Genomic DNA, 27341 nt, shown 5'->3' with positions numbered 1-27341 from the left:
GCACAAAAGATTTTCAACAGACATAATTATAACATTCAGTTAAGTTTATTCAGAAGTGTCACACACTTAAAATGAATCAAAACCTTTGTGTGCTTCAGAAAAACTAAAGTGAATGATTTAAATGTTTTAAATCCTTTGTAATGACGATCAGCCTGAAATGTACACCATAGTTCATAGATTTCTGACTTTTACCCCTAAATATATACTGTAGTCACTACAGTGGACAGCTTTTTAAAAGCTTTTTTCCTTGCATGTAGATGGTAAAGATGCACCTTCTGTTCAAGCATTGAACATTTTAACAATTTTGTCCTTTTTCGTATATGCACATTTCACAGTCTGAAGGGAAGATTCATTACCAGGAATATCTAATAAGTCTTATAAAGTGTTTAAAAAAAGATTTTATGCAATAAAAAAACATAAAAAACAAATTCTGATTATGTCTTTTTAAAATACAAATGCAAGTTTCCTCTTTTAGAAATTTGATTTCTAATGTACAATTAAAGTACAGTAAATTATGGAAACATCACAGTTGACTTGTCTTAAAATTGGGAATTAACTTTGTTTTGATAAAATAAAAACAGCAATTAAGTTTCTTATATTTATGAACATAATATTTACAAAACCTAAAAACTAAATTAAAAAAATCGTCTTTTTGTTTAAGTCAGTCAGTTTTGTCATTGCCATTGTGGAGGGTTGATGTACCCATGAGCGTGTTTTATCCCCAAAACCAGAGCCACTAATAGTTTAAAAGGGCCTTTATCATGCAAAATTAACTTTGAGCTTTAAAGTGTATTACAATGTCAATTCTTCACAAAAGTAACCCTAAAGCGGTAGTTTGATCCGTTCACGTATCTTTAAGTATTCCTCTAAAAACCTACTCTCTGAGCACCAGCCCCTCCCAATCCACAAAAACGGGTAGTTTCTCACTTTGTACAGCCCCTTCCAGGAAAGATCTGGGCCGCTAGAACCAACACACACAACCACTTTCTCCGTGGAGCTGACGGTGATCGGCAACAACGCTTTCCTTTTATACGCACAATATGCAAATCTATCTTTGGAAAAATTTGGATGTTGTCTTCATGGACGAGGCGAAGACATGTTGCCGAGGCTGGCTCTAGGTTGACATCATGTAATGGGCGGGCACAAGGAGCGGGTCGTCTTACTTCCTTGTGGGAAAATGAACAGCGAAAATCACTTTCATTAAAAAAAAGGAAAAAATTCTTTAGTGTGCCAAAGATAAAATATTATCATCCATTTTAACCGTTTTGTCCCTTTTGGGGGTCTCGGGGGCTGCTGGAGCCTAACCTGGCGAATTGTGGGCAAAGGCAGGGGACATCCTGGACAGGTCGCCAGTCTGTTGCAGGGCCACAAGCACACACCCATTCACACTTGCAGTCGCACCGTGGACAATTTAGAGTCATCAATTAACCTATGAAGCATTTTTTTGGACGGTGGAGGAAGCCAGAGTCGCCGAAGAAAACCTACGCATGCACGGGGAGAACATGCAAACTCCACACAGGACTGTTTCAGGTACCCCAGCCAGGACTTGAGCGCTTGCTATTAGACAAGAGCGCTAACCAATGCGCCCCAATATTTTATCATATGTATGAATATAGTTTACTTTAAAAGGTTAAAAAAAAGCATGATATAGGCCCTTTAAGGCTGTAAATGAAGCAGCTGCACTCCTTGAACAGAACTGCAGCCCCCCTCCTGCAGTCCTGCATCTCGTCCACAGAGGGGTAGTAGAGTCCCACACTACTCCTGTTCAGGAGAGGTCGCTGGAAAAACTCTGCTCTCCACTCAGCCACGTCCACTCTCGCAGCATCTAAGGACAAAAAATAACTTCAGTATGCGTTTGCTACAATAATCAAATGAAGACATGATGACGCAGAGATGTGCAAACCTCCATGCTGCTCTCTGACTCCTGGATGGTGGTGTGTAGCAAACTCTGGAGGCGACTCTCAAACGTCCGGCTTTCTTCCAGGAGCGACTCGTCACTGCAGACACACAGAGGTTAGAAACCCAGCACAGGTGATGGCACCTTTTCTTAAGTGCAGGTGAAGGTTCTTTTTTTTTAAAATTCAAATCCTGAATCAGGAGCAGATCAACCTTTTTAGCTTCTAGTTCCACTTTAACTTTTGAGGGTAAAGTCCATCTTCATCCTCTGTAAAATTTCTGTAGCTGTTTAAACTTTATTTTTAGCGACACCATTAAATGTGTTTTAGATTTTCGCTTAATACATAGATGTCAAAGTGGAACCAAAAAAAAATCTGACGCCAACTTTAGCCTCGTCCAACTTTTAATGTGCTACGAATAAATGTAAAAAAAAAATAATAATAAAGGTCACTAGAAGGGTTTATTCTAAATGTAAGCATAAATGTGAATTCATCAATCAAGCAACTTTATTAGCAGCAGCATCCTGAATATAATGCTGAATATAATCCATTATTATGGTTTGTGGGAACTACTGTCGCAATAAACTCGTATTTGGAGTAAAGATTCCTGTTTTTTGTCTGTTAAATGTAGTTTCCTTTTATTTTGAAGTCAACGGCTCTTCTTCTGTTTCGTCACCGACTCTTTTCTGCAAAAAGAAACCTTCCGAATAAGTTTGTTTTCCGTTGACTTTGCTAGCTTGGAGATTTCATTTAGAGGTCAGAGCAGTGGCTTTGGGAACGTAGTGAATGCATTTCCGACACGCGTTGCGGCGACTTGACATGCATCCAAAATGAGTCGGATGTGATTGGAAGAATCCAGGAGTTTTTCAAAATGAAATTTCTTTCAGAATCAGATTATAAATAAAACAGAAAACATGTAGGTCATAGTGTTTTGTCCCTGCAGCCCGGTACCAATTGTCCAACAAACCGGTACCGATCTATTGCCTGGGGGCTGGGACCACTGCTTTAAGTGTTCGAATGTCCAGCTTCAAATGGACTTACATCTGCTGTAAGCTGTCTCTGGGGGTCAGAAGAGGCGGCACCGATGAAGGAGTACGCAGTCCATCAGGACTCCCACTGACCGGGCTTCTGACTTTGCTCTGCACAATAAACAACGGTGCATTTTACTGCATGTTTTTTCACAAAGTGCATTTGCCCTTTAGGCAAAGCATACGTGACATTAATGTTGAGGTCTTTGTGCGTTCACATGTCCTCACACAGGCCACTTTGAGCAGGTTCCACAGCTCCTTCTGTCGCCTCTCCTGCAGGCTCATCAGGATCTGTTCGCTCTCCGCCATCTTCTGGACCACGCCCTCCACCTTTGGTAGGAGCTCCATCACACGCTGGCGACACACCGCAGTCTTACTGCGAAACACACAGGGCCGGGTGACAAAAGAGAACATAAAAATCACGCCATATTTTTAAAATCAAAAAAATTTGTGTACAATTATTTATAAATATGTATATCTATATCTATCCATCTCTAACTGAAATGCACTGGATACAAAGGTATACGAGTTAGAGGCCAGCAGTCATTACTAAATCGTAAAAAATGAATAAATGAGGCCATTAGTTGAATCTCAACAACAAAACATGCAACGCTCCATATGTTGAAACCTTGTTTTACACATATTCATGATTTAATTTAACAACATCCTGTCTTTGGGTACCTGAGGTGTGTATAGAAATCTTTGAGCTTCCTCTCGTAGACCTGCACAGCCTGCAGGACCAGACGCATCACCTCCTGACCGTCTCCTGCACATCTCTGGTCTGAGCAGAGGGAATAAAGCGGGAGGAGAGGAAAAAAAAAAGGAAGAAAAAAAAAAACGAGACAAATTACAGGAGTTCTATTTTGCTCTCACCACGACCAGGGTTTAAATAAGGCGCGAGGTGATGCGTGGAAAAGGTCTAACCTCTGGGTTTTTCTCTGAGTTTTCGGAACAGCTCCATGGCTTTTCCTTCGCTGAGGATCAAAGAGAGAGGAGGCTCAAAGCCCAGCTGGTCCTTAAATTTTTCCATCTCTCGGGTTGAGACTTACAGCGTATCCAAGGCCTCTCCACACCTCCACGGCTGCCTCTGCACATCAACGATGTCTGGCTGCAGCTGCATCATCTCGTCCTCCAGTTCAGACACTTTTGCCTGGTGACCACACTGGCTTTTTAAAGAATGGAAATACTTGCTTGACATGCTTATTGTGGTCCGCTCAGGCCTACCTGACCACAGCTGACAGCCGTTTGCTCCATCTCCCTCCACACACTCATAAGCTTCTCTGACGCTGTGAAAAATAGAAAGTCGCAGTAAAACTGAAACACCTGGATCGAGTTGTTTCAGGTAATACAAATATAAACCATACATATAACTTATTATAGTCCCACTCTGATCATCTTTTCAAAGCATTGCCAGTGTTTTTTTTTTTTTTTTTTAATGATTTTATCGTTTTTAGCCATTCTGTAAAACATAGTTTCTGCAGAGTGGCAGTAGTTCATTAGAAATTTACCTCTGAGCAAATTTCCCCCAACACATCTTCATTTGGTAAGAAACATAATGCAATACCTAAATTTAGAAAAAATTACATTTTTATTGAGACAGCAAGAAAACCTTTTTTATGAAACATGGCAACCATTTATTGCTGAGAGCTCGGCCTGCCCACCATATATTTTACATGTCAAATAAACGTTTTTTCAAATGGCATTTTTTTGTCTGCTCTTAATTTCCAATGATTTAGATAATGAAATACTCAGAAAAGACATTTTAAGGACAATTTTCTTAATATATGTCCTCCATCATGAGAAAAATGCCAAAGGAACATGATGAAAACACCAAAAACATGATTTTGCCCAACATTTCTCGACATTTTTCTTGCACTGGTAATGTTAGGTGGGGGTTGTGAGGGGCTGAGCATGTCCGCAAAGGCATGATGGGAAATCTGCGTAGGGCTTACTCCCCACCTACAACTCGGAGGCAAATTTCTAATAAACTATTGCCACTCTGCAGAAACTATGTCCTAGAAAACAACGCAGGTTTTTGATTTGGGCTAAAAACGGCATCAACCTAATTAAAAGACCACTGGGAACTCTTTGAAAATAGATCAAATGATGATCGCAGTGGGTGTTTAAAACTTCATCCAATGAACACATACCAATCCCTGTGGCTGTCTGCTCCTGGTATTTGTCCATGTCGATGTGAAGGCTGGTGGTGAAGAACTCCAACTTGGCAGTAAGTCTTTGGTGCATGGAAACCATCTCATTCTTCTGTTTGGACAGTGAGGAGTTGTGTCTCAGCAGGCTCATGCTGGAAGAAAAAAAAACCTTTTTTAATAAAAAAAACAACAACCTTTAGCTAGTTTTTGGATGAAACTTGAGTCCGTGCGTGTCTCACATGGCAGCTTTCTGGCCCTGCTGCAGCCTTTGCCAGTCCTCCTTCAGGGAGCGGATGGTGTGCCACGCCTGACCACACGTCCTCCTCAGAGGGCTGTAAGGAAGGACGTGCTTGGGGTCCATTTCTGCAGAAAAAATGAGAGGTCAACAAAGAGAGTCAAGGACAAAAAAAAAGATCCACACCATAAACATTTATTTATCAGCAGGGTCCATAGTAATGAAAACGTTTTTCTCTTAAAAAACACAAAAGTTGGTAAAGGGTTATAAAATATAATTGTTTAAAAATACGTAGACCCCTTTATATGTTAGTCTGTAAAATAAAATAAAAAAATAGGCATTACAGAGTGAGAACTAAGACAACTCTGGACATTTTGTGAAACAATTAAATAATCAGTTAATAACAAATTCAAGAGTTAGAAGTTAACAAATGAACACAAATCTGTGTACAAATTGTATTTCTATGATACCTACACATCCTTAAGCTAAATATATTTCCCTTTTGCTAAAAATTGAGAGGATGCAGCCTTTTGGCCTTTTTTAAAAACTGTTTTATCATGAAAACAACATTTCAATAAAACAATCTATTAAAACAATAAAAGCTCTTTTGACGTCTGCAATGTTCCCAAACTGAAAGGTAACGCCACACATGTCCAGTCAGCTTTTATGGGTCAACATTGACTTTTAAGATACTTTTTCGTTTGCCTGTTTATCAAAACTTCACATTTCTTATGTAAGTTGTGAAAACTGCCCCGTCAGAGCTAAACAAGAGAGGAAGAACTTGGATAACTTCAGGTTGAAATCAGCCACTTCTCTCTTCCAAACTAAACCACATGTTTTGTTTTCTGTGCAGCTTCATGGCTCTGTGGTGAGAGTGGGTGTAAGAGTCCAGGTGCTAAACTGGCTTGACTCAATGAAAATATTTAGTCCCATATGAAAATAAGGAGGTTTAACTAAGTGACCAGATGATTTTTTTCCCCCTAAAAGTGCAATCACTGGACTTCTTGGTGCCAAATCTCTTGGAGTGATATAATTCTGGTGAAACTAAATAAAATCAACCCTTTACATTTTTTTTAACATATACTTCAAAAGTGTTAAGTAAAATCATTTCATGACATATTTATAAATGTATTTAACGATGAGACACTAACACAGGAGTGATAAATATCTGTTTTGAAATTTCTTGCTAAGTTTGCACCAAAGCACTTTTCTGATTGAAAAACATAAACTGGACTTAAAAGTTTCTTAAAAAAACGTTATAAAAAAACATTAAAAGGAAGAAGTTTGAATGTTTTAACGTTAAAGGTGCGAGGGACATTGCATGGTCCGCAGGCGCTACCCTCCCTCGCCGCCCCCTTGACCCCACCTCACTGGCTGAACGGTTGCAGCATGCCCCCTTAGTCTCCATTTCTGCCAAACTGGTCAAAGCCTCATGTGACAAATTCATTAAGAAAACAACTTTTTTTTAAATGTTCTATTGGTTTCCATAGGAACCATTTTATTTTTTTGTCGCCTGAGGCCTATGCCATTTTTAGAAGAATCTGCAAAAGTAAATTTTTGGATTTCTTTGGCGACAGAGGTTATTTCTTAAGCAACCCCACAATCCTAATATGCTCATATTGTATATCGTTGCGTTCAGTTTGAGATAACGACTCCTTCATTACATTTTCACAATATTCTGGTAAAAACATGTGCGAGCAACAGGGGAACGCCATTTTTGGGAGCTTGCCGCGCTAATGGCCTTCAAAATCTGCAACATTTTTTTCCAAATAGCTTCCCGATGATGCTCCAGGAGTTAAGATGCGATAGAAGGAGGTGTAATTTGTAGCTGGTGGTAAATTGTTTTTTTTAATTCAAAAAGTCAAAAGTCAACAAAACTAGTTGTAGACTTAAAAGCTGGCGGTGTATGTGAAATTTTGTGAAGGTCATTCAAACAAAAGTTTTCTTTTCCAATATTGTGTGAAAACTTCACGCTTTGCAAGAAAATGGCCACTGGCTCCGGTGGTCATCTTATAATAATTTCCAAACTTCCTTTGGAAATCTTCAACACGTGTTGTTTGATTTCATTAATAGATTTAAAACTTTTTTTTTAACCCATTAATAGATGTTCCCCATTACTTTTTTTGACGGATTTTCCCGCCGTGATGTCACCATTGGGATCCACTTTGCCAAATTAATTTTCACCAGGTAGGGCACTGTGTGCAAATTTTGGTGAGTTTTTTTAGTTTTTTCAGCCAAAGGTGCAATAAGAAAGAAGAATTGTAAAAACAATTCTGGTCTTTGAAGTCCAGGACTCCCAAACTGAAATGGCAGAACTGTTTCAAGGAAGAAGATTTTAAGTGCAGTCGATACGAATCAACTACAAGACAATGTCACAGAGATAAAAAGCAAATTTTGTACTTACGGACAAAGCGGATATTTTCAGGAAGCGTTCGAGGAGCAAACTGGGGTTGATAAGTGCAGGAGGAACGGTCAAATAAGAAGACCAGAGGCAGGTCTCTCCGTCGTCCATCCACCTCCTACAAACACAGACGATTGAAGCACCCCCTTCACATTCATGGTTTCCATGAAGGTGTTCGGAACAGTACCGAATAATCCACGGCGCACTGTGAAGCCGGCACGTGTGGCTCCAAGGCTAGCCCCGCCTCCAGCAGCAGCTCCTGGCTGGCTGCAGTTATGCCAGTGTCTTTTTCTATTCTCAGTTGCAGGTCAGCCACCGTCTCATCGTCCGCTACCGAGTATGTGAGGATCTTAGCGGACATCATGTTTAGGATGTGGACAAGCTGAAGGGACAGACACAGAAGAAGTCAGACTGGGAGGAAAAGTTTGGAAATCATTAAGTACATGTAGTTGTTTGGTGGAGTCGATTCAGATTTGGTGGTTAAACAAAAATCCGTCCTCTAACGTCATTTAATATTCTCACATTTTAAACAAAGCTTTTTTTGAGCAGCGATGTTTAAGTTTCTGGATTTAAAGGTCTTTGATTCAGTTTACTTCTTTAAATAGATAAATTGGTTTTGGAAAGAAGAACTGAATTTAATTTCAACTCAATCACAAGAGACAAATAGTTTTTATTACTATTTTTTAATAATTTTAGTTTCCACTGAGATCTAAAATAATGAGCTTTATAAGCTTTGCAAGCTTTCTGTCATTTTGTTTTTCATTAAATGAAAAAGAAATGTATTGATTTTTCTGCCAATAAAGAAAGTAAACAGACATAATGCTTTGGACTTCTTCAGTATTAGGTACTCAAATCTTAAATTCAAACCAAATTGAAGGCATGAATGTATGTTCTGAAGTCCTCCATGGCTCTTTTCTGATCAGTTTTGTGAAAGTTACTTTTTGTTTAATAGTAAAAATGTACGTTTTTTTGTAGCTTCAAACACTCAACATTCCAACTCCAAACACCAATGGGAAAGACTAATATCACATCATTACTACTCTATTACACTATTATTTTACATAACTGCTTACATTTTATTGAATTATAATGGCAATTATTCTATAGTCACACGATATTACATAATTATTCAAATACATTTACATTAATATTACATTATTATTATACTATAATTACACGTCATTTATGAAGATATTGTTAAATTAGTATAACAATATTGTTCCACTACTATAACAAAATTATTAAAATATTACACCCATTAAACTGCTGTAACACTGCTATTACATAGTTTTAAAATAGGATTACAATATTATTACACTATTAATACACAATTCTTATATATTTATTATAAAAATTATTTTTACAATATTATTACACTATTGTTACATTAATATTAATTCAATTCAATTCAATTTTATTTGTATAGCCCAAAATCACAACAAAGTAAAACATGTACTCAAAAGGATCACGAATACAAAGTGTTCAATAGGAAAATACTAAAATGAACTAACAAACTGCCTAAGCTATACTGGCATCCCTGCCCTTAGACCCCCCTTCGTGGTAAGGAAAAACTCCTAAAAAATTACAATTATTAAAAAAAATTACACTATTATACTATTTTAACACTATAAATATCTAGTTATTTTAATATCCTTACATTATTATTGTTAGTAGCAGCACCTATAGAACTTGTAGTCCAGTGTTTGATATGACAAAATCTTGTCAGATGACCTTTTGATGACCTTGGTTTGGTGATATAAAACTGTGAGGAGGTCCTGTAGAATACAACCCGCATGACAAGATTGGACAAGCAATTTTTTGTTATCTAGTTATCACCTAAAAAGTTTACTTTGTGTTTTTTGACCAAAGCTTTCAGCAGAGCCAACAAAAGGTGGTCTGTGAAACTGTTTTGTTCACTCACAATGGCAATAAAAACCCCTTTCATCCCTTGAAGTTTGGCGAACATTTAAAAAAAAAGTTTAAACAACTGTGACAATGAAAAATAATTCCAAACAAAACACCATCTTTAAGTTTTGCTTAGGAATTAACATTTCTCCTTCCGTACAAATATCACTTTTATTTAATAGCCAGTCACTTACACTCGGTTGAAACCATTTTTTTTAAAGAACCATCAGTTCATGAGTTGCTAACCTTGAGTTTCAGGATGAGCTCCAGCTGGGAGAAGCAGTCGGTGGGTGTGGCGTTGGGGTCTTTGCCTCGATTCTGAGGGGACCACATCAACATCAGCTGCAGCCACCTCTCCATCTTTTCAAGCAGTAGACTGCCAAACAAGAGTGAATATATGTGAGGGTAATTAACGTCCTCATGCATGCTTGTGCATTTTTGCTTCAGTAAAATATGTACCTGTTGAGGTTATTGGGCTGAGGCAGATGTTTAGAGAACTGGACTTCTCCTGAGAGGTCCTCATAAACCACAATGTGATCGTTTTCCTTCAGCCTGACTTTATTGTGCCTAAAATGATGCGGGATGGAAAACTGTAAGAACGGCAGAAAACTTTGAACACAGTGGTGACATTTCTTCTCTGTCGAGTGTACTTTTCCTCTACTTGAGAAATTCCCGTGACTCGCATGTCCACAAGAGACATTAATGTTGGCCAAGCCCTCATATCCTGCAATTCACTGGCAAATCCTGTTGTTTTTTTGACCTTTTTATGCTCTCAAATCCAGCAGTCCTGCAATAATATATTCTGCTAATATTCTTACTTTGGCTCAATATAAGAAAACGTCATTGATCGACCTAAAAAGTATGAAAACAGTCGAAAGAAACACGGATGTACCAGGGAACAGGCTGCCAGGTGGGTAAGAAAGGACGAAATCCTGTGATGCACTCAAACACCAAAGTGCCAAAGCTCCAGTAGTCCACAGTGACGGTGTACTGCATCCTCTCTATGAGCTCCGGGGCCTAAAAAAGGGGGAAAAGCAGCTGCTGCAGTCAGGATGTAAAGAAGAGGCCATGGATACAGGAGTTTCCTTCAAAGACTTACCAAGTACTGCAGAGTTCCCACAAAGGAGGTGCAGAGACTGCTCTGGTCCAACTCTTTAGCATAGCCCAGATCTATAATCTTGTGAATCAGCTGAGTTTATCATAGGGATAGAGGGAAAAAGGTTAAGTTGGCCAGAATTACAGATTTTTTTTTTCAATCAATAACAAGCAATTTTGAACACCGCGTTCTTTTTTTTTTTTTAAATATAATCACAATTATCCAAACACCCCACTCAGTTAGTATACATCTCTGATTTCTTTCACATTAACACACTTCAGTCAAAACATACACGCATTTGTGAAAATGCAAATAGTTTTCATATAACCGACAATTCCTCAATTATCAGACACCTTTGCATCCAGTTCCACACTGCTGTGACAAATAGAAAACTGTTTGGAAAAACTCAATTCAGGAAGTAGCATGCGCTACATTTCTGGCCAGTAACGTGCATGTAAGGTATGCATGAAATTAATAAAAGAAATAGTGACAAACCTCTAATACTTCTCCTGAGTAGTTTGAAATACAGGGTGACTGTGCACAACTAAAAAATTAAAAATTCTGCATGGATTTCTTGACTCAAATTTGGTCGTCTTCTTTTTAAATCAGGTCCTATCGACTCTTCACGTCCTCTTTTCCTCTACCTAAGCCTCCTCCTCTTCCTCCTCCTCTCCCTCTGCCTCTTTGATGCCCTCTCTTTCTCACGTCTTCATCTTTGTCTTCTAAATGATTACATGCGTGCTTCCACATGTAGTGGATGTGGTTATCCAGTCTGTTTATTAGTGTGGTCGTTAGCAATCTGGGGCTTTGTAAGTAACCTCACGATCAATACCTGTGTCTAAGGTGTCAAAATGAGTTTTACAAATCACTGTGTGTAATGTTGTGCAAAACTGCTGCTGCTGTGTTTTGCTCACAGGTAGAATATGGCAAATTGTGTGGAAACTTTTATTACAGTGTGTAAACAATTGTAAAAAACAAAAAACAAAAACTGCTTAAATGGGAAAAATGTCAGGTGTAAACATGTTGGTTTTGATCAAAACTAAACATCTTCTAATAATTTATTCTTTAAAATCACCTTATCAATGTTGCTCCTAAACTTTTCTGCGTGGTTGCTGAAGCACAATTTCTGAACTGTGATCTATGCTTCTAATTTAAACAAATTCTAACAAAATTGTTCTTCTAGTATGCAAGAGAAAAAACACCAACAGCTTGTTTGCGCAGCTCCTATAAAGTGAGCAGAGCGTGCACAAACATGCATATAACCTCTTTATTGTGTCTGCTCTGGGTTATGTAACATTTTTCAGGATAGAGCATGACATGCAATCATGCATTTGCAGAAATGAAAAATGAGGCCTCCATCAAACCTCAACCTCAGTTTTCAGTTCTAGCTTTTCCACATGAACGGTGGACGAGGAAAATACGCAGACTCCAAAGACGAAAGTCGCTGATTTGTATTTCATAACCCACTTCTTTTTACAGGCAGACGTGCTTTCTGTTGTGGTTTGGCTGTATTTGCACATCACAGCGCCTGGAACTCACTCTCTTTTCCCCCTGCTGAAGCACAATGTTTTCTGGTTTCAAGTCTCTGTGGATGATCCTCTTATTATGGAGGTAAGTGAGGGCTGAAGCTAAGGAAAGACAAAAAAGAGAGACATTTAAAAAGATTATTGAAGGCATTACAAATGATTTACACAAACATGGCAAATTAAAATGTGGGAAAATTCAAAATGAATGACTACAATGCCTATTTTTCAACACTGGTATTGTTAGGTTTAAAACAAGTACCGGTATTCCAATACTCAGATATTTAGGATCTGTTCCAAAAAAATAAAAAATAAATAAATAAAAGAGCACAAATATTTGTGATCGCTGATTTGCCATCTTTGTAAATATAGTAGAGTATAGTAAAAATACTTTTTTAGGCAATGTAATTATCTCTCTAAAATGCAGAATTTTAATTGAAGAAGCTTAACAAACCAAATAGGCTACTAAAACAGGAAGTAAATACACTTTCAAAGTAAAGTGTCTGTGAATGTTCCCATTTTCAAAGCAAAACTACTGATTATTTTCAATAGACTAGAGGCCGGTCGGCTGCCTCGGTCCCGTCGAGGCCTGACCAGAGCTCTTCCAGGGCCGGCGTTTGGGGGTGGGGGCCTGGGCTTGCTCCTGGGGGGGGCCGACGCTTTCTGGCTCCTCTCTCTCTGTGTGGGGGGGGGTGGTGCTGGGCCTGGGGTGTCGGCGCCTCCGGGGGTGGGGCCCCTGGGCTGGGTGGGCCTGGCCCCCTTGCTGGGGGGGGGGGGGGGGGGCAGCTGTCTGACCACCGGGGGACAGTCTACCAGCTGTCCCCAACTTACCCCCTTCCTCATATAACCTCATAATAGGGTGAGGGGGTGGGGGGCTTAGCCTGCGATGAGCCTTGGGGGGGGGGGTTTACTAGGCAGTGGCCCCCCTCCCATGGTTGCCGTATGGAGTGGGCCCCCCCTCTTTCGGTTTTATTTGCACCTTAGACATGTAGGGCCCTTGGTAGGGGGGGTGCTTGGACATCACTGCCAGCAAGCAGCGGATGTCCTCCTGGCACCCTACCCGCCAATTTTAACCACACCTTAGACATTTAGGGTCCCTTGGTGGGGAGGGTGAGGGGACGTCACTGTGAGTAATCAGGAGATGTCCCCTCAGTGCCCTACCCGCCAATTTTAACTGCACCCCCCTTAGCACACACACCCCTCCCCCCTCAATATATACATTCCAACATAAACACACACACATGCACACACACACCCTCTCAAACACACATACACGCACACACATTTTGCAAGGAAGGTGGGACCTAGGACCATCTGTCCCCTGCCTCTTCCCTGGTGGGGGGTACGGGCCCCTTTGCAACGGCGGCCGTGTCCCCGGGGTGCCGGCTTCCTGGGCCCGGCGGTGCTCTCTCCGCACGGCGGGGGGGTTCACATTACATCTGAGCCGGGAGTGTTCGTGTCCCTGGGGGGTGGGTTCTGGTCCTTGCTCCTGGGCGCTGGGCCCCGCCATATTTCCAACTGTGGCCGAGCCTGGTCGGGCCATATTTACAACACCCCTTGTGGGCCCTCTTTTTTTCCCCGGGGTTCCCCCCCTCTTGGGCGGGGGCGGCGGGCCCCTGCCCCGCTCCTCCCTGGACCAGCCGCGGGCCGGGCGGATGGCTGCCTGGAGCGCGGAGCGGGTCTCCCTTGGGGGGTCCTGGCTCGTACCTGGGGTTGGGGCGGGGGGATGCCCGGAACTCCTGGGTGGTGGTGGGGTGCTCGTCTGGGGCTGTGGGCGTCCGTCTCCGGTGGGGCCCTGCGTTGGGTTCTCCCGGCGCGGCGGGGGGGCTGCTCTCCTGGTTGGGCTGGGGCGGCGCTCTCTCTCCCTCCGTGCTTCCCTGCTCTCTGGCTCTGGGGGCCTTGCGGCGGTCCTGCTGGCCCTGGCCTGGGTGGCGGGCTTGGTCGCCCGGGCGGCGGTTGTTCCCTGCCGGTTCCCGTGTGGCGTTGGGGGGATTCCGGCTGCCGCTGCTGCTGCGGTGGGGGTCTTGGGGTGGGGATGGCTGGGCACTCTCCCTCCTCCTTTCCACGTTCCACCATCCATTTTAGAAGAACATAAACACTCACCTGAGCACAGGTGTTAGCTCACCTTTGCACTTACAGTTTGCATGACTGAATGACTGAAATATTTCACACTAGTTGGTTTTAAGGCATAAGTATGCGTGTGAACACTATCTGTTTTGTATATATGTCGACAGGTGGACATTTTTTGCAGCTAGCAGGTGTGTTTATAACATTTGAGTGTGTGTGTGGACAGGCTCCGCCCTTATTGTACTACATTTGAACGTTACCATAATGATTAACAACCAGTAAACTTGTTGCTTTATGCTGCTTCATGGTCTTATCCCCCTTCCCCTCCTATTATCACCCCCTACCCCCCCTCTCTCTATCGTCCCTCTCTCTTCTTCCCCTCTTTCCTTTTCCGTCCGGTCCAACACCAAAGATTTTCAGACATGATTGAAATTAATAAAGTTTGGCCTCAATTACAAAAGGGGTTTATCCAGACATACCTTTGGTTTGTCTGAAGATTAATAACCCCTCTTGTTAAAGTAAAATCTGTCCAACACAGCTCTCATCTGTCTGCCCAGCTGTTGGACAGGACAAGTTAAAAAAAAAAAAAAAAAAAAAAAAAAAAAAAAAAAAAAAAATTAGAAAATTCAGTTTTCTAAAATAATTTCTGAAAGCTGATTTTGTTTTAAATGTAGTTGACCATTTAAACAAAACAATATAATAAATACAAAAGTAAAAATATGATGAAAATCTCGTGATGTCATATTTTTGCTCGTCATCTACTTTAGTAAATTCCTGCTTTAGAGGACCTCTTGAAAATGAGATGCTGCATCTCAAGGGGCTTATCCCAATGTTGCAATGTTTAAATACATAAATATATCTACTATAACTTTAGTCATCCCAAAAACTTTAAGGATGGGAAAACTGTGGAGAACATTTTCAGGATGTGTTGTTAAAGGATCCAAAGCAACAGTGATGTTTATGCTTTCTTTAAAACTTTTGAGTGTGACAAATATTTCATTCTTTCAAAATCTTTAGGTTTTTATCTGTTATTCTTGTTCTATATCAAAACGTGTCCATGATGGTGATTAAGTGTATAATTTTAATTTTCATACATTCAGTAAAAGACATGCATATAACAACCATTCAACATAAACCAATGAACAGTAAAAATGTTAATTATTTAACAAATCTCACTGTTTTCCACTCTCTTTCTTTAGTATTTATAACGTAGATTATAACATTCATATAACATTGTGACAGTGACCAATGTCTAATTTATTCTGGTTGATCTCTGAATTTAACCTACTTTGTGAATTAAATGGAATTGCCACCTAAGTAAGGTGAATTAGATCCTGATGTGATGCTGGGATCTGAAAAACTATCTTTGGGGGCCACAAAGGGATTATTTATGTCAGACGACTTATCCGAGTCTATACATGGGACATGAATAAAGGATAGAATCATTTTTATTAAAGTGTTGTCTTTTGAGGAATTTTGGGTCTATAGATGACCATATTAAGATTGAAGAGTTTGTTACACTATAAATTTGATCCAAAAAGCATACATTTAGCAGCTTCCTGTACCCTCTCTTAAAGATTTGTTCAAACCGCATTGTGCAGAACTTTGATCTCAAATATTAAAATATTAGCTCAGCCAGTACAGTGTTCCCTCGCTATATTCACCTTTTACAGTCTCGCTTGTTTTGCGTTTTTCTGTGCAATTTTCCATTCTTTTTTGTTTTCTTTAAACAGCACACTGTATTCTGCGTCTGTATTCTAGTCAATCAGCCTCCTCCATGGTGTGTTTTCTGTGTAGAATGCTTTGACCTTCCCAGAGTTATATAAATCTTCGACCCCAATATCTGTCTGGAAAAAAAAAGTGTACAAAGTGTGTAGAAATGGATTTTACAGCCTCAAAAAGCATCTGTAATTCTACTTTGCAGATTTCACCTCTCGCTTGTTATGTTTAGAACGTAACCCACGCGATAAACGAGAGAACACTGTACATTCACAGAGACGGTAGAATTAGATTGTTAGTACACTTTTTCTGTCGTGGAGTTGCTTGTGTAACAAACCACCTAGTGGTGACTTGGTGAACTGACATAACCTCAACTTTTTACGCTTTTTGCACAAGCGTCAACCCAGAAGTTTTCAGTGGAAACAAGATATGCAGACTCTTGAGCATTTAGCTACCTGCACATGGTGGTGTGTTTTTTTTTTAAATACATTGATGCACCCTCTTTACCAGGTAGCATGCCTGTTAATTTACAACTGAATTTTTTTTTTAAACCCTTGTGTTATCGTGTGGGGTCCAGATGACCCCACCCTTAGATTGACTTGTTCTCCCTACCATGACAAAGGTGGATAAAGGTGAAGAGGATTTCATGTAATCCATGGACACCAGTGTAGATCACAAATCATTGAAGAAAACAGATTCAGCACACTGCCTTGATAGATGGCACAAGGGTTAATGAGAATAGTCAAGACTTTGTTAAAGCTGACAAACAAATTCTATTCAATATTTTAATTGCAAGAGGGAGCCCAGCAAAAGAAAAAAGTCAGGGAGTTAACCTCATGAGAGGTTTAGCTGCCAAAGGTCAGAGAAAACATTTTTTTAATTCACACAGTGACCGGTGTGTAAGAGTGCAGACCAAAGCGGAAACTTTATCGTTTGTGTACCTGGGATTGTGTATGTTTCACTCGGTCATGTGACGGTCCTTAATGAATCTGTCATTGCCGGGAAAGGTCCAGCAACTTTTCCCCGGAAAGGGATTTTCTCTGTGTGTTATTCACAGAGCCAAAGGCAGGTGTTGATGTTCAAGTTGGTACACCGTGTTTGTAATCGCACAGCCTGCGCTGACGTCATGCTTACAGAATGAGTGGGAGCTTTACCCCAGTGACTAACAGGAGGGTCACTGAAAGCTTTACCGAAACTTTTCCTCCTTACGACTGAAGACGGATCGCAGTGACGTTACAGTTAAATGATTCTGTCAGTCTCACAGACCGGACCGCTCAAGCAGTCACCGTTCACAAACTCACAAATGTCACGTAGAAGAATCAACACGGAGCCCTCCCTCATTCCACAGCAGTTATCCAAGACGTTCAGATACTGCGGGCAGAAAAAAAAAACACTGAGTAACATGAGCCATGTGAAAAACAGCACACAAGTAAACCTAATGTAGTTTATTCTTCTGATATTGAACTGTTAAGAGCAGTTCTGCTGAAAAGAACTTTTTGTCTCATAATCTGACATCGTAGTAGGGAGTTAAAGATGGACAATTTTTGCTATTTGGCACTTCTAAAGCACTTCAAATAAACTAAAGAAAACAGAAAAACAGGAAGTACCAAGTCCTCTTTCTAACTGCATACAGTACAGATTTGCTTCTTAAAACTTAACAAGTAAAAGAGATTTTTTTAAAACTTTATCCACTATACCTACCTCAACTAGGATGTTTTCAACCAGTTGTGATGATTAAAACTTTTTATGGCTCTGAAGTTTGTGGAGGACTTTTTTTATTTCAACATTGTCAAGCTTTAAACTACGATAAATCTTTGATTTAGTTTAAAAGCGCTCCCAGTGGCGTTTAAATTGCTATGCCCTTTTGAGAAAAAAAAAAACCTGTATCATATTCTAGGACATAGTTTCTGCAGAGAGGCAGGAGTTCGTTAGAAAATAATTTGAGCTGTGAGCGTGAAGGTTGGCACGGTAAGCCCCATCCCCTCTTTCTGTCACCCATAAATGAAAGGTCCCCGTTTACATGCTCTACTGCTAGCCTATAGCCCCTCACAACCCCAACCTAACATTACCGGTGCAACAAACATGGGATTTATCCAATATTGATCCAGATTCCAGCTCAGATGAGGAAAACAAAGACGTAGATGGATCTATTCATATACAAGTGGACGCATCAGAATGGAGCAGAGTGGGGAGCTTGCGTAGTTTCTACAAGGCCACAGTTTGAATTTAAAAAAAAAAAATCCAGCAGAACATGTTAAAAACACCAAAAATGAGATTTTCACCAAAGTGGGTCTTTAAAATGAAAACCAAAGAATCGAGAAACAGGAAGTGCTTCTAGCTTTTCTCCACATTCATTGTAAAAATGTTAAAACAAAAGTTTGCATCGGTGAAAACTGTTAACATTTTCCCCTTAAGGATATTTTTTTTATTCAAAAAGTGGATTTTTGGGGTTAGGGTTGTGTGACAAATGCTATAAATTTGCTGTTCAGTAAAACATATTTGTAAAAATTATTTTGAATTTGCAATATTTTGTCTTGGGCAGCATGTTTTGCAATTCGCTGCAGATTTGTTATTTAGAACCTGCAAAAAAGGAGTTGGCCTTGTGCAATTGGTATATAAGGTTGTGTGGCGTGATGGTCAACACTCTGGCCTCTGAATCCAGAGATCCGAGTACAAATGTCAGTAGAACCTTAAACCCAACCAACACTCTGAACAAATGAATGACAACTTTTGGCAGCTAAAATTACCTGGCCACTTTATATCAAAAAAATATCCTAGTATTTATCTTTAGTCTTGTGGCCTTTGGTCTTAAATGCTTTTTTTTGTTTTCGCCTTAAAACGGCAATCTGACATGAGGAAAGCATAAAAGAGATTACTAATCCTTGTAAAATCTGCAATGATTTAGATCTTAAACACAAAATTCAACAGATTTCTAATCTGCTGGGGGAAAACCACACACTGTGACCACAAACGTCACCTTTCTCAGATCTCCTCCCTGACAGTACTCCATAGCAAGCAGCGGTAGATCGTTGGCGGTCACAAGCTTCTGCATCCCCGCAGGAACATCTCGAGCCGCGACCACGTTGACGTGATTCAGCCTGGTGGAGAACAGGACATCAGATACCCGACAAAGGAACAGTTCTCTTTTCTTTGGTAGACTGACGTCACGTAAGACCAGAACAGAAAACAAACTCAAGTCTTTTTTGATGCTCTGTCTAGTGAAGGCACCAAAACTAATAAACTCAATAAAGAGTCAAAGCTTTCAAATAGACCCCTTATTGACACTAAAATATCGTCTTTGCAACCTTTGCAGCATCGTCTCTTTTTGTCCTCACTTCATGTCTAAACCTCTTTTTATTAAAACAGATCAAAGGAAAGCTTAATAACAAAAGTCGCCACGTGTCTTAGAAACCATGAATGCTGATGCTGAAGTATGAAAACTGCTGTAACCGCTTCAAGAGAAAAGAAAGTTTTAGAAGCAACAATGAAAAAATATTCAGTTGTTTCTTATCCTTCCCACCTAAAACCTTCATCTGACATTTAAAGTCCAGCTTCGATTAGTTTTTGATGTTCTGTAAAAGTGTTCCCAGTGGTCTTTTTACCATGATTATGCCATTTTTAGCCAAAAACCTGCTTCGTTTAAGGACATTAGAAAATGACACTTTTTTTTTTCATTTCAAGAGTTTAGGCAAAACTCAACACAATAAGGACTTTCAATGCAATTTGTTTTTAACTCCAATTCTGACTGTTTTTTCGCAGAATGGATCTTTTAGCTTTTATTTTTTTATGAAATAACACAATTGAATCTATAATTTTAGCATTATTGTCATTTCACAAGTTGTTACAACCTTAAAACACCTTTATTGGAAGATTACAAGCTGTTAAACCGCATTGTTAACACAGCAAAGGACTTTGGAGCGAAGGTAGAACTTCACAAAACGTTAATACCCAAATTTAATTGGTTTCCGTCAACTTGTTATAGATTTTTAAAATTTGAGTTTCTTCTCTATTCTAAGGCAAGACTAAGTTTTCCTCTTCCAAGCCTTGGAGACTTATGCGCTTATTGCAGTTGAAGGTTGTCCGAAACTCTTCAATTACCGGATTAAAAACAATGGCTTGGAGTTTCTGGATGATTGAAATCTGCGTATCTGGAAAGTCCCGGTAAATACCAACGTCTAAAATGGTATTTCTTGCTTCATTAATTGGTAACTAAAGTACTTTTAGGCGTATTATAATGTTAAGTGGTATTTTTATCTATTCATGCATTTGTTTTAAAAACCTGCACTCTGAGCACCAATCCACGAAAACGAGCGGTTTCTCACACTGTGACATCAGATAGTGAGGAACAGCCGCTTCTGGGAAGAGTGTGCGCTGTTCACTACTTTCTCTAGTGAAAATATAACTTATAAACATGAATAATATGTTTGCCCAGTTTGCGTAGAATTCATCAAGCACGCATTCTATTATCTAATTTACAATTGCTGTTGCGCAAACATAAAAAAATTAATTTGAGCAAGGACTATCTTTATGGTTCTTATTTTGGTTTTTGTCAGGTTACATAAAATTGCACTTTAATAAACTGGATGGAAAATAGCTGCTTTATAATTTCTAGGTCACACTACAGCCTTTAGCTAAAAAGTATTATTGAAAACTATTGCAACTTTTATTTCAACTTCTAAGAAAAACAGACGAAGCTTCAAGCTTTTTATACTGCAACTACTACAAGAAAAAACAAAAAAACCATGAGATCCTGGTGGGACTGGTACATCATTAATACAGAATAGAGATTTTCTCTCTTTTTTTTACATTTTTTGGTTGCTGGTGTGGCGTGCGATTTTTGTTAAGGAAGAAGTGTACCTTGGCTTAAAAAAGGTTGAAAAACACTGGCATGACACAAGACAACCTCCAGAGAGACATTGCATTTATAAAACAAAACATGTTTTTGAGTGTTTGCGTAAATCTGTGTTAAGTAGCTGTAATACTATAATGATAGTGTGCCTCGTCCCCTGCCCTGTGGCTTTGAAGCGTGGGTGCTGAGGAGGCTGTGGTTGTCTGAAAACATCACACGTGTTAAAGTGGGTCTAAGAAAAGAAGAAGGGTTTATGCTCATGGTCGCACCATAAAATGAGAAACGCATCACTCCTCCAAAACAAAACACCACATAAGTTGGCGTGGAACTCCAGTGACCTGACATATAACGGAAACCGATTGAAAAAAAAAAAAAAAAAAAAAAGTCCGTCTAAGCAGAACAAAACTAGGAGGCGGCATTTTTTATGGTGCTGAAAATAACCAAACTCCTCAAAATAACCCCAACAGCCACGCTGCTCCAATTATTTACCCAGTGACTTTTGCATTTGGCCATACCGATTCAATATTTGCTTTGATATGCTTTTTTAAAAGGATGGGTACTTAAAAGTCAAACCTCAAAAACGTCAAACTTGTCAACAGAACCCAATAAGCCGAGTCAAACCATGACTATTTTACTACGTGGAGCCAAAAGAAGCCTGGGGGGAAGAAAGACATGGAAAAATCTATCTTTTTTTATTTTCTTAGCAGCGTTTCAAACAACTTTGTGAGGTGTTATTGCAGAAAAAGACAGTTCCAAAACTCTGTAAACAGAGAGACAAACTCAAACAAAACAAAAAGGAAAAGTTGTGGAATCTCAGCTGCAGAGAGAAAACAGCTAAAAGGTGAGGCTCTGATAGAAACCATTAGAGGAAGATCTAGAAAAACAAGAACGTGTCTCCCACAGACTCCATGATACACTGACCTTTTCATGATCTGAATCTCCAGTTTCCATCGTTCTTTGTTTCGCTCACTCAACTCCTGGCGGCACTGCTTTATAGCAATTTGCTCCTCTGTGTCCTGAAACAAAAAAAACAACCAGATTTGAGCAGAATTTTAAATTAAAAAATTGTTTCTTAAAGGTTTATCATAACTTTGAGCTGCATGTCCCATCCTCCCGCTCCATTTTAACCCTAGATATCCTTTTATAAAATATAATCTTAAATCACGTCAGCTCCACGGGTGCTTGGGTTTAATGAGGTTGTCCATTTATTTATACATAGCTCTCCTATGATCAAACTGCAGTGAGCATTCCCTGAGCATGAGCTCTGCCGTTCCAGATGAGCTCGTCCTCAATGTCCAGCCAAGCTTCTCAGGTTTGACCCTTGACAAACACTGAGTTTCCCGTGAAACATGATTGGTATGTGGAAAAAATAAATAAATAAAAAAAAAATCAAGGAAAAATATTGGTTTAAAATAAATGTGAAATTGTATAAAAGTATTTTTATAAAACATCTCTGAGCTGCATCATTCAGTTTAAACAAAATGAGCTTGTTTCAGGTTTTAACACCCCCGGAAGCATTAAAAAAAGTTTATACAACAAAATAACATTAAAAATGACGCAAGTTAGAGTAATACAATAAACCGTCAACACCTCCTCTGTAACTGGGTCTTAGACTTTATGACCGGCAGGCCTCCGTTTGTCAGGAGGGCCAGCAGAATTTCAGTCAGCATCATCACTAACACTGGCACCCCTCAGGGATGCGGCAGCAGTTTTGAATACCTGGGTGTCCATTTCAGAGAGGGCCTTACCAAACACCAAAGGCTGTATTTCCTGAGGAGGCTGAGAAAGTTTGGCATGTCTTCCAGCACCTTCTACAGTGGTTGAGAGCACCATATCCAGCGGCATCATAGCTAAGACCGCCGAGAGGATCCCCAGGATACCACTGCCCTCTCTGCAGAGCTTTCATCACCCCAGAGTCCACAGAGGAGCTGCATCCACACTCAAAGACCCCACCCACAACACAGACCACTCACACTTCTGCCCCCAAGACCGGAGGTCCACAAATGTGAAATGCAAGGCAACGAGACTCAAAAACTCTTTCCTTTCCAGAAGACTGTGATGCTGATCAAATATATAAAACGCACATTTTACTATTGGTCGCCAAGAAAACCATAAGGGGAAATTGGAAAAATGTAGGATCACCATCTGAAGCTGAATGGAAACAAAAAATGTCTCTACAGCTAAACACAGGCGTCTTTTAACGTAGATGGTCCACGGTTAAACTTTATTTGTGGTTGTGACTGTTTTTTGTACCTTTGTTCATGGTAGTACAAGTATCTGTTTAACGTGTCACATCTTGCCTCAATTCGATTTTTGGTTTTAACTAAATTTAAAAAGTTTACTGTAGACTATATTGGATGTGGACTTATGGTCGAACTCGTTTCAGAGAATTGTAGTATCTGTTACGTTTTGCGATGAGAAAAAACAAAACAAAAAAAAAGATCAACTCTTTCTTCCCTGCTGCTATCAGACTTCTGAACAGGACTCATAATCACGCAATCACTTCGACTTTGCTTCTGCACCTTGCAACAATCACGTTTTGTTATTGCACATAATGTACATTAGACACTTTACAATAACAGGTTACTTTTCACTTTTCTGCTTTTATTCCATTTTGCATTCTTTGTTTTTATACTCTACTTTGTGTTCACTTTTTTACTTACTACATTAATTACTTCTATTTTTGTGTCTTATTTATATACATCGGCAAAGGTGACACGACAAAAGAATTTCATTGGTTTCCCTGTTGCATATGACAATGAACACTTCGAACCTTGAATCATGAATTGCCATTTTTTATGGTACGATGATCAACACAATCCATTTTTTTCACTGTTTCACATCAAGGAAGATACATCATCCTACCTTCATTCAGTCAATAATCTATAAAAAAAAAACTCAGGGTATTAACTCATCCTAGCAGCAGTGATGCCTGCTGAACAAATCCATTTCTCAAATGCTTTTAGGGGTTTCTGAAGCCCACCCCAGCTACTGCTGGGCAAAGGAGGGGTTACACCCTGGACAGGTTGCCATTCCGTTGAAGGGCCAGACACCCACACAGGAACACTTTAGAATCTTCCATCAGCCTTTGAAGAATATTTTTGCCTGAAGAAAACCCACAGATCCACAAGGATAACATGCACACTCCACACAGGACAGTCCCAGCTGGGATTCGAACGAGGGTCGCCTCGCTGAGCACAAACCATGTCACCACCATACAGCCCTTTGTCTGCTAAACCCACCTTTGTCAAGTACTTTTCCTGCTCTTTGTAAGCAGTAGTTACAGATTAATGCAGTGTGATCTTAAAGTAAAAACAAAGGACATAACCTGCAATGTTTGGCTGTGACGAATGCTAGTAAACAAAAGGAACAGAAATAACATTGAAAAGATTTATTTTTAAAATGATAAGCAGCGTTTATCTCTTCATCATGTAAGCATGATTAAGTTGTGTGAGTCAAAATTAAACGTGTTTGTAGGTGAGTAATAAAGCTGAAGTACAAGGAGAGGAAGAGGAAGGTCACTCAGTGGGTGTGTACGTATTCTCACGCGGTCCATCCTCTCCTTACGTAGCCCGACATGACCGTCTTCCTGTGACTTACACTGATGTCACCCGTTTAAACACATTTCTTTTGTTTTTCAGATGCAACGAAAGCAGTTTCCTGTGCAAGATGAAATTTATCATGCCCTCTGGAATATGAACCCTGTGCTGGTTCCTTTTACACGACCAGAGAAACGGCCCCCAGACTCTGAAACATCCAGCGTTAATTGCTCAGAAGCAGAAGGCTACACCAGGTTTTTCTGTTTTATCCAGTTTAGCTCTGTGTTTCAAAGCTGGACTGCACAGCTTCTTTTTTATCACAAAGACATCCTTGAAACTTTTGATTTTTTGTTCGTTTTTGGATTTAGCTATGAGCCAAAGGTATTTTACAAAGCGCTAATGCAACTTTTAACAGAATTTTTGTCATTTTCTTCTAAATTATTAACAATTACATTTTCTTTCTTAGAATATTTTGAAACTGAAATGGTAGAAACATTATATTCAACAATGAATTTCATTACCATGTATCACTGTTTCTGTTACTTGGTGTTATTATTGCCTTATATAAAGAGTTTAAAGACTTTTACTTTGATGAAAATTGTGTTTTCTGTGTTTTTAACATGTTCTTGTAACATTTTTTTAATTTTATTTTTAATATTAAGAGAAGTTAGCTTAAAATAGATATTTAAGTATTTCTTTATTCACATTAGAAAAAAATGCCATTTGAAAAAGACTCCCCTCTCAGCAACAGGGAGGGGAAGGGATGCGTGGTTTCTCAGCACCAAGGGTGCCGCCCACCACTCACAGGCAAATTTCAAATGAGCTGCTGTTGCTCTGCAGAAACTATGTCCAAGAAGGTGCGTTTGATTTTGGCTAAAAACAGCATAATCCTAATTATAATTGCTGTAAAAGGTGTTAAAATAGATCAAAAGATGATCAAAGTGGGTCTTTAGGTTATTTTTTAACATAATTTTAAGATGCTTTAAATCGCCATAAACCTCTTATTGACATTTGGAAGCGTGCAGAGTTTCTAAATGCTTTAGTTTAAATAATTTGGCCCTTTTTCTGCATTTTTATTGTAGCTATAATTAAATTTAATAAACTTTCCAACTGAGCTAAGAATTGAGCTGAAATGTAGAAGAGACTTCCTAACTTTACCTGATGTTCCATGTCTTTAAAACTTAATATTCTCTTTCTAGAGAAACTTCTGGCTACATTTTATATCATATTTACAAATAATGTTCTTATGAAAACACAGTAATAGTAATAAAAAAAATATCTCCGTCTTGCTGTATAAAAAGGTTCTTGTTTATTTTTGTACCTTATTTTGCCATCTTGTGACATTCCCAAAGCCTCCGGTTCCAAGTCGCTCCTTCAGCTCCCAGGGCCCGCAGGTCTGCGGTTGCTGCAGGGGGACTCGGTTCATGGCCCCCTCACCTGAACACAAATATACAGCATGCACTGCAGCGTTTATGGAACCAAACAGAAACCCAGTCATTCTAAAATACCGATAAAAAGTTTAATTTCTATCTGAACGAATCATAAAAGGTCAGAGGTCATTGAATGATCCCTGTAATTCTCAGGGGGGCTCCTGCACATGTCAGCAGGTGTTTGACACATGAACACACTGCTCCAATTGTCTCAGGTGAGGGGCACCTTCTTCTTTTTCAGCTCCTTCCCCGGATGTTGAACAGGATCAGGGCTCATAGAAGGCCACAGCAGAAGAGGACAAGGGTTGGCTGTAGCCATTTTTCGGGAGTTTTTACCATTTTGTTTGGATTATTTTACAATCTTTCAAACAGCAAATATGATGTTTGGAGATGCTCCAACAGTCTTTACCTTTGACATGCTTGTCAAGATTATTTTTTTCTAATATCTTGTAAAAAAAAAAGTCCCCCTTCTCTTTCTAAGGTACAAACCATATCAGCAGGCCTTACAGGGATTACTGGGCAATTAGAATAAATACAATTTGCATTGTAGTTAGGGGAGTCGTCCCTATGGTCAAATAATTTTTATTTTTTTCTGGGATTTTATTATTTTAATTATTAAAAAAAAAAACATATATTCCGTTTAACAGTAACTCAAAGTAATGTCTGATTTTCATTGTCTGATTTCTTAACACGTTTGTTGGTTTCAAGGTATTCTAGTGAATTTTTCTTTAAACTACTAACATAATAATTAATACATAATCAAAACTGTACAAAATACACAAACCAAACAGCAGATCAATCATGCATTTAGTCAAACCTTTGACCTTTTTTAAAACCCTAATTATGATTATCTTTTAATTAAATCAATAACTAAGTCTCTGGCTCTATTATGAAAATATAAAATATCATTAGCAGCAAACTTAAATTGGACTAAAATTAGATGTTTATTTAAGTGTAAAAGAAAATAGTTAAGTGTTTATCTTTGTTACTTTTATATTAAGATGATGGAGTTGAACTCATAACAGTTTTTTAAGAAGGACAATAAAATATATCTAAGTTTTAATCTAAATATTTAACCTGTTAGACCGAAAGGTTCGGTGTTTGTCAGAATAAAATAAAGTACCGGCTCGTCAGTTTGTTTCATTGAGGCCTGGTCACCGTCACAGAAACGTTTCAACCCTCAAACTTGTATTTTTCAGTCTCAATGCTGCTGAAACGTACTTAAAACTTCTGCTCGGACCTTCTGTGTGTTCACAAACAAACATATTTGCTAATTATTTACTTAATTGTAGCGTAGCACACGTGTAGTTTCTATCAAAGTTCGATTTTTTTGTCCTACCTTGGTGGTGAACACTGTAAAAACGGTTCAGAAACTGCAACAAATGTTGTGTTTTGAAGGTTAATCTCGTATTTTCGGGGAAAGTTTGAACAAATCTGAAGAAGTTGAGGACTTCCTGCTTTTCAAGTTTCCTGTAAACCTGGGGGACTGACCCCGCCCACATGT

General features: G+C 39.3%; 1 protein-coding gene across 1 annotated transcript; it reads right to left on the bottom strand.

Annotated features, from left to right (window-relative positions):
• Positions 1–26: 26 nt before the first annotated feature.
• On the bottom strand, positions 27–27341 carry ikbkb (inhibitor of nuclear factor kappa B kinase subunit beta). Its single transcript, XM_004072165.4, has 22 exons — positions 27177–27341; positions 25729–25844; positions 21790–21884; positions 18997–19117; positions 17321–17390; positions 12250–12338; positions 10714–10803; positions 10507–10631; positions 10074–10181; positions 9861–9990; positions 7897–8091; positions 7713–7827; positions 5313–5436; positions 5074–5225; positions 4148–4209; positions 3973–4073; positions 3848–3897; positions 3605–3704; positions 3152–3299; positions 2937–3034; positions 1904–1997; positions 27–1825 (listed from the first exon to the last, which is right to left on the bottom strand). The coding sequence occupies exons 1-22, from the start codon at positions 27337–27339 to the stop codon at positions 1766–1768; spliced, it is 2406 nt and encodes an 801-aa protein (XP_004072213.3). The 5' UTR covers positions 27340–27341; the 3' UTR covers positions 27–1765.

Source organism: Oryzias latipes, chromosome 9 (genome assembly GCF_002234675.1).
Source record: "Oryzias latipes chromosome 9, ASM223467v1".
NCBI classification, from domain to species: domain Eukaryota; kingdom Metazoa; phylum Chordata; class Actinopteri; order Beloniformes; family Adrianichthyidae; genus Oryzias; species Oryzias latipes.
This window is presented reverse-complemented; position numbering and strand designations above follow the sequence as displayed.

Bases quoted from the DNA above. Each gene is read 5' to 3' on its own strand.
- ikbkb (XM_004072165.4), bottom strand. From the start codon at position 27,339: ATGTGGGCGGGGTCAGTCCCCCAGGTTTACAGGAAACTTGAAAAGCAG. The intron at 12,339-17,320 runs GTGAGTTTGTGA...GTCTTTCCTTAG, and splicing joins GATTCTTCTACGTGACATTT to CTTCAGCCCTCACTTACCTC. The intron at 10,632-10,713 runs GTAAGTCTTTGA...CCCCTTTTTTAG, and splicing joins TGGGAACTCTGCAGTACTTG to GCCCCGGAGCTCATAGAGAG.